General features: G+C 47.6%; 1 protein-coding gene across 1 annotated transcript; it reads left to right on the top strand.

Annotated features, from left to right (window-relative positions):
- Positions 1-662: 662 nt before the first annotated feature.
- Positions 663-959, top strand: LOC127206498 (40S ribosomal protein S27-like). Its single transcript, XM_051165784.1, has one exon. It carries the CDS (start codon positions 669-671, stop codon positions 918-920), a length of 252 nt encoding a protein of 83 aa, XP_051021741.1. The 5' UTR covers positions 663-668; the 3' UTR covers positions 921-959.
- The last annotated feature ends 6,727 nt before the right edge of the window (positions 960-7,686 follow it).

Raw genomic sequence — 7,686 nt, forward strand, 5'->3', positions numbered from 1 at the left:
TGGCCCCTGGCAGGTTTCTCATGCTCCAGTGGATGCTCCACACCCGCGCACATACAGGCAGCGCTAACTTACTTAGTGGGTTGTCAAAAAAAAAAAAAAAGAAAGAAAGAAAGAAAGAAAAACGAAATTGGGAGGTGTAGCTATGATCGTATTTCATTCTATGCCTGTTTGGAAGTATCAAGAGTAAAGAGACATTTTTTAAAATGGGAGAGCTAGAGAGATGACTCCAGTGTACTGCTCTTGCAGAAGACCTGACTTTGGTTCCCAGCATCCATGTCTGATGGTGGCTCACAACTGCTTGCAGCAACAGCTCCAAGGGATTATCACCTCTGACCTCTGAGGGGATCAGAACATGTGTTCACAACCCACTGCACACACAGTTAAAAAATAATGCAAGTAGATCTGAAACAGCTCATCAGACCTCAGGTGTCTAGTGGCCGTGTTTGCTGCCCCTAGAAAAGCAGTAAGTGACAAGAGTGTCCTATGAGAAGACCCCATACACAGGGAAACTTAGGAGTGGAGGTCAGACTGCTTGAGTCCCCTTGTTACTGGTGATCAGGGCCTGGGTGGGGCCTGGGCGGGGCCTGGTCGGGACCTGGTCGGGACCTGGGTGGGGTCCTTGACTTCTTATCCAAAGAATTGAAAACAGGAGCTCAAGCTACCAGAACATGCCTCTGACAGAGAACCTCCTTCATCCTGCTCCAGAAGAGAAGAGGAAACACAGGAAAAAGCGCCTGGTGCAGAGACCCAGCTCCTACACTATGGATGGGAAATGCCCAGGATGCTATAAAATCACCACCGCCTTTAGCCACGCACCAATGGTCGTCTTGTGTGTTGGCTGCACCACTGTTCTCTGTCAGCCTACAGGCCAAAGAGCAAGGCTGACAGGAGGATGCTCCTCCAGGAGGAGGCAGCACTGAAAGTACCTGATTCAAGATTAGGGGGAACCACCCCAATGAACACATTTTAGATAAAAAATAAAATAAAATAAATAAAATTAGGAGCTCACGCAGATTTGTATAAATAGCAAAGAAACTATCCAGAGCCAAGCAGTAGAAAGGGTCCTAACTCACTGTAAGAGCAGCCAACCATGTGAATGAAGATCTGCAAGGGCCCCAATTTTCCAATTCTCTCATATATTACATTTGGAGTGCCGTTTGCCTTCTCTCCCTTCCTCTAGTCTCTCCCCTCTCCCCTCCCCTCCCCTCTCCTCCAAATTCACACCCCCCTCCACCTCCACTCAGAAAAGAGCAGACCTCCCAGGGACACCCACCAAACACAGCCTAACAAGCTGCAATGAGACCAAGCACATATCACATCAAGGCTGGATGAGGCAACCCAGTAGGAGGAAAAGGTCCCACGAGAAGGCAAGAGAGTCAGGGGCAGTCCCCGCTCCCACTGGAGTGAGTAGCCAGGTGTTCTTGAAGGAACCCAATTCTTGTTTGTGGCTTCTTTTTGTGAGCTTAAAGAGGAGGAGCTTGGTCACAAGGGGTCCCATGAGGGTGGTTCTCTGTTGGAATTGATAGGTTAGGGGTACCCTGAGGGTGGTTCTCTTTTGGCATTGGGGTACCGTGAGGGTGGTGGTTCTCTGTTGGTATTGATAGGTTAGGGGTACTGTGAGTGTGGTTCTCTGTTGGTATTGATAGGTTAGGGGTACTGTGAGGCTGGTTCTCTCTTGGTATTGATAGGTTAGGGGTAGCATGGGGTGGTTCTCTGTTGGTATTGATAGGTTAGGGGTACCGTGAGGGTGGTTCTCTGTTGGTATTGATAGGTTAGGGGTACTGTGAGGGTGGTTCTCTGTTGGTATTGATAGGTTAGGGGTACTGTGAGTGTGGTTCTCTGTTGGTATTGATAGGTTAGGGGTACCGTGAGGGTGGTTCTCTGTTGGTATTGATAGGTTAGGGGTACTGTGAGGGTGGTTCTCTGTTGGTATTGATAGGTTAGGGGTACTGTGAGGCTGGTTCTCTCTTGGTATTGATAGGTTAGGGGTACTGTGAGGGTGGTTCTCTGTTGGTATTGATAGGTTAGGGGTACTGTAAGGCTGGTTCTCTCTTGGTATTGATAGGTTAGGGGTACTGTGAGGGTGGTTCTCTGTTGGTATTGATAGGTTAGGGGTACTGTGAGGGTGGTTCTCTGTTGGTATTGATAGGTTAGGGGTACCGTGAGGGTGGTTCTCTGTTGGTATTGATAGGTTAGGGGTACTGTGAGGGTGGTTCTCTGTCGGTATTGATAGGTTAGGGGTACTGTAAGGGTGGTTCTCTGTTGGTATTGATAGGTTAGGGGTACTGTGAGGATGGTTCTCTGTTGGTATTGATAGGTTAGGGGTACTGTGAGTGTGGTTCTCTGTTGGTATTGATAGGTTAGGGGTACCGTGAGGGTGGTGGTTCTCTGTTGGTATTGATAGGTTAGGGATACTGTGAGGGTGGTTCTCTGTTGGTATTGATAGGTTAGGGGTACCGTGAGGGTGGTTCTCTGTTGGTATTGATAGGTTAGGGGTACTGTGAGGATGGTTCTCTGTTGGTATTGATAGGTTAGGGATACCACGAGGGTGGTTCTCTGTTGGTATTGATAGGTTAGGGGTACCGTGAGGGTGATTCTCTGTTGGTATTGATAGGTTAGGCTATATAATCATTTTCCTTCTACACAGGACCCTTTACATAATGCCCTGACCTTATTCCCATGCCCACCCAATTGCACACAGGAGAAAGATGGTAAATGGGTCACTCTCCCTCAGAGTTTACTTGAAGACAAGGTTTTGACTTCTTTCATGTACTCCCCAAACTAATTCAGACTGGATCAGCTTCCCCATCTTCAAATTGGACGCTCTGGGGACACCGTTGAATGAATAGGATTGTTGTCAGGAACCGAGGCATCCGTTCTGTTGTTCAGAGAGGGAGATGTCCAGGGGGAGCTCTGCGGGTGTTCTGAAGATGCTAAGTCTGTTGTCTGGAGAAGGGTGTGTATATAGGACATGCAGGTAAAGGAGCGAGGCTGCCAAGTGCATTGGTACACGTGGGGGAGGTGCTGTATAAGCAGATATATTCCCAGCTTATGACATCATTTCCTGTGCTTGCCTGGCTCACCTGGATTCAATCATGGGCAAAGGCCATCTTTATTTTTATTTATTTATTTATTTTTATTTTATTTTATTTTTTTGGTTTTTCGAGACAGGGTCTTTCTGTGTTAGCCTTGGCTGTCCTGGACTCCCTTTGTAGACCAGGCTGGCCTCGAACTCACAGCGATCCGCCTGCCTCTGCCTCCCAAGTGCTGGGATTAAAGGCGTGTGCCACCACGCCTGGCTCCCCATCTTTATTTAAAAAAAAAAAATTGGTGTGTATGTGCGTGTGTGTGCACATGTGTTTAAGTAACCCAGAGAGTATATTCGATCCCCTGGAGCTGTAGTTACAGGAGGCTGTGAGTTTCCTGAGCTGGATGCTGACATTGAACTCAGGTCCTCTGCAAGAGCAGCACGTGATCCTAACCACAGAGCCAGAGCCATCTCTCCAGGCCTGAGCACAATCTTTTAATCCTCCTGTCTCTGCTTCCTGAGGGATTGGAACTGTGCATCACTGTGCCCTTGACTCAAGTTTGTCATTTTAAATATTATTACCCCAGCGCTTGCCTAGCATGCATGGAGCCCTGGTTTTGATTCCTACCACCACATAAACTAGGCATGGTAGCTTGTAGTCCCAGAACTTGGGAGGTGGAGAAACAGGAAGATCAGGAGTTGAAGTTCATCCTCAACTACATACTGAGTTCTGGTCAGCCTGGCTTGTGTGAGACTGTGTCTCAGAAACCAATCAAACAATAAAGACAGGCAACAACAATAACCAAACCAAAAATACCAATTCTATTTTTAGAAAAGATTTATTTTAATTTGATGTGTATGAGTGTTAGTGTCATGTGCATAAGTGTACCGCATGCATTCAGTGTGCAAGGAGGCCAGAACCGAAGTGACAGATGGTTGTGAGCCACCATGTAGATGCTGGGACACAAATCTGGGTCCTCTGCAGAAGGAGTAAAATGCTTTTAACCTCTGAGACATCTATGCCAGTTAAAAAAAAAAAAAAGATTTATTTATTATGTATACAATGTTCTGCCTGCGTGTGTGCCTGAATGCCAGAAGAGGGCGCCAGATCTCATTATAGATGATTACAAGCCACCATGTGATTTCTGGGAATTCAACTCAGGACCTTTGGAAGAACAGACCGTGCTCTTAACCTCTGAGCCATCTCACCAGCCCCTATGTTAGTTTTTATCTGCGCTGTTCCAAGCCTAAACCAAGTTAGTTACCAAGCAAAACAAAGAGCTTTCCAGCCAAAGGCTCCATTAGGCCATTCCTTTTATTGACAGCACCACTGTGCTCTCCAAGTGGCTTCTCAAAATAGTTCTCCAAATATTTTTCTTAGGGAAAGAGAATTGACTTTGTGTGTGCAACTGTGTATGTGTCTGTTTAAGTCTGTATTGTGACTATACACTTAAGCATCTCTGCTATTCCCTTGATATGAATATACTTTCATATGTATATATACACATGCATACACACATATGTATGTACAGTTCCATCATGAATGTGTACCTATATATGTGTGTATGAAACATATGAAGCGTCCTTTGAAGGTGTCAACACTTGTATATTATGAGAGAGCTTGTTTTCTGTTTTCTGGAGGCTTTTCCTCTTTCCCTCCTCTTCTTTGTTTGGTTGGTTTTTTGAGACAGGGTTTCTCTGTGTAGCCTTGGTTGTTCTGGACTAGCTTTGTAGACCAGGCTGGCCTCGAACTCGTAGAGATTCACCTGCCTCTGTCTCCCGAGTGCTGGGATTAAAGGTGTGCGCCATCATGCCTGGCTCCCTCCTCTTCTTTGTATGTCTCTCTTTCCTCCCCCTCTCTCTCCTCACTCAGAATTTTGCTCACCTGGAATTCATTATGTGATCCTGGGCAGTTTCTAACTTTCCTGACTCTCTTGAGTTGGAAGCATCCTGCCTTACTCTGCCGAGTATGGCGGTTACAGGTGTGCACTCCCTCACTGGGCTTTTCTTTTCTATTTTTAATTCACTACAACTCAAATTAACATCACAGAGTTGGCTCTAACTAACTTTTCACGTGTGTATATATGCTGCGCACTGAGCGTGCTAGCCCCCTTCTCTGTGAGGTTATCTCCCACTCTCTGCTCTCCTCTTAGCACCCTTCCCAGTCCCTAAGAAACCTTAATTCCTTCCTATTCTCCTTACCTCCTCCCTAGTGTCTGCCTTTGCAAGAATTTTCCTTTTTCTTTTTCATTTTGTAGATGATGTCTCATTTTGTAGCCCAGGCTGGTCTGTAACTCACTATGTAGCCCAGGGTAGCCTCAAAGTTACAATTCTCCTGCCTCAGCTTCTAAGTGCTGGTATTATAGCTATGTGCCGCTTCTGTACGTCTACAAGATTGACCTACAGTTTTCACAACTGAGTGAGGGCAAGCAGTGTTTGTGTCTCCGTGCCTTGTTAGTGCCTCTTGAGAGAAGATTCTAAGGATGCTTTTTCAATTCGTTCTTTTGTGGGGTTCAGTGTCACAGGATTTGCAGGAGATGTTCTATGCCTGGGAAAAGGAGGACGTGGAGCTGGCTTGAGATCTCAACTTTGAGGCCTGCAGAGGGAGTCTAGAAAATAGGCTAAACAAGGTGTGAGGCTGCTTGGCCTGTGGAGCTGGGGCTCTGGATGAAAATACAAGGATGTGACATTCCAGAAAGAACGGAAAATGAGCAGGAAACCAAATGACTCAGCTTCTGAAAGTCCCCAGCCCTGGCGAGGGGTCCATTTCGTTTCCCATGCTTCTCCAAGTCTGATCATGTCCAGAGGGTCTTGGGTCGGAGCCAGGGGCAGAGCATGGCCCTGCAGCCCTGAGTGGGTGGAACATTACAAGAGTTCCAGGAGTGCTGGGAGACCAGGACGGGGGAGTCTTGAGCAACAGCACAGCATCCCCCCCCCCACTTCCCTCTCTCCAACCCTCTGGAGCTTGAAGCAATGTCACGGCCAGAGATTGTTTCTTTTTCTTTTTTTTTTTTTTTTTCAAGACAGGGTCTCTCTGTATAGCCTTGGCTGTCATGGACTCACTTTGTAGACCAGGCTGGCCTCGAACTCACAGCGATCCACCAGCCTCTGCCTCCCAAGTGCTGGTATTAAAGGCGTGCGCCACCACGCCTGGCCTCAGAGTTTGTTTCTTAAAACCTTCCTTCTTCCCCTTGTTATCTAAGCCACTTGGACTGAACCTTCTTGGGAGAAATTCAGGAAACCGGGGTCCCTGGAAGTAAAGCAAGTGACCCCCGAAGCTAGCGAGATGGAGTTTTGGAGGACTAGAGAGAGGCAGGAGAGGTGCGTGATGGAAGGAGCTTTGAGAGATAGAGGTTGTTCCAATGTAGGTGAGTGGTGGGAGGGTAGAGAGAAGCTGCAGGAGATGGGGCTGGGGAGCTATTTCTGGTCAGATTCCTGTGGGTGGAGCCAGGGGATGGCTAACCCAACTCCAAGGCACAGTCCTGGATGCTAAACCAGAAAGCAAGAGCCTAGGTGGGTTCAGTAGTGCAGCTGCCCTGGAGGGCCAGGGGTGGGGGTGGGGTGGGTGTGGGGTGGGTGGGGTGGGGTGGGTGGTAGGTGGGGTGGGGTGGAAGGGCTGACGGCAGGGATGGGCTTAGCACAGGGGCCTGAAGAAGCTGCTAGGACCCCTGAGACAAGCTAAGAGTAGAAACCTATGACTTCAGCCAACAGCAGAGGAAGAGACAGATGGGCGAGCCGGGAGAAATATAGACCTGCTTCTGGCTTCCAGGTTGTGGAACCAACTGCCTATTTGGGTTTTCTTCTTGGCATTCTGACAGACGTCTAATTCCAGAACCATCGTCTAGGTTCTCAACACTTCCCTCGCAGCTTGTTTCCTATCCCTGAGAATGTCCCCACCATCCTGCCGGTTGCTCAGGCCCGAAGTCTGCTGCCACCCTGGCTTTCCCCTTTGCTTTATGGTTCACAAACAGAACCTCTCCGCTCAGGCCGTTGCTCTGTTTCAGACGCATGCCTAGAACCCCTCCTCATCTCCAACTGTTTCCTCTAGGTTAGGCCAGGATCCGCTCCTTCCGGGCCATGACTTTGCCTTCTTCACTTGTTTCTATATTATCCACTTTCCAGGCCACCAAGAGGGTCTCTTAAAACTTTAAATGCCATCATGTTACTCCTTCGCTGAAATCTTTCACAAGACTGAAAATCCAATCTTCATCCCTTCCTGTTGCTTGAAAAGTCATGGATCATGTGACTCCGGCCTCTTAGCCTCACCTCTTTATACACCCTCCCCTCCTGGTCTACTGGGCTCCAGCCACTTCTCTTTCATGACTGGCTTTTCTTTTAGGTGTTCACTTAAAAAAAAAAATCTCCTCAAAGGGGGCTGGAGAGATGGCTCAGGTGTTAAGAGCACTGGCTGTTCTTCCAAAGGACCTGGGTTCAATTCCCAACACCCACATGGCATCTTACAACTGTCTGTAACTCCAGGTCCAAGGGATCTGACACTTTCACATATACAGCAAGCAGGTAGAATACCAATGTATATAAAATTTAAAAATAAATAGATCATTAAAGAAAAAAAAAAAAAAAAAAAAAAAAAAGGCTGGGCAGTGGTTGCACAAGCCTTTAATCCAACACCCGGAGGTGGATTTCTGTGACTTCCAGGC

The sequence above is a fragment of the Acomys russatus genome, chromosome 2, assembly GCF_903995435.1.
Source record: "Acomys russatus chromosome 2, mAcoRus1.1, whole genome shotgun sequence".
NCBI lineage: Eukaryota > Metazoa > Chordata > Mammalia > Rodentia > Muridae > Acomys > Acomys russatus.

Coding starts and splice junctions, on each gene's coding strand:
- LOC127206498 (XM_051165784.1), top strand. CDS start 669: ATGCCTCTGACAGAGAACCTCCTTCATCCTGCTCCAGAAGAGAAGAGG.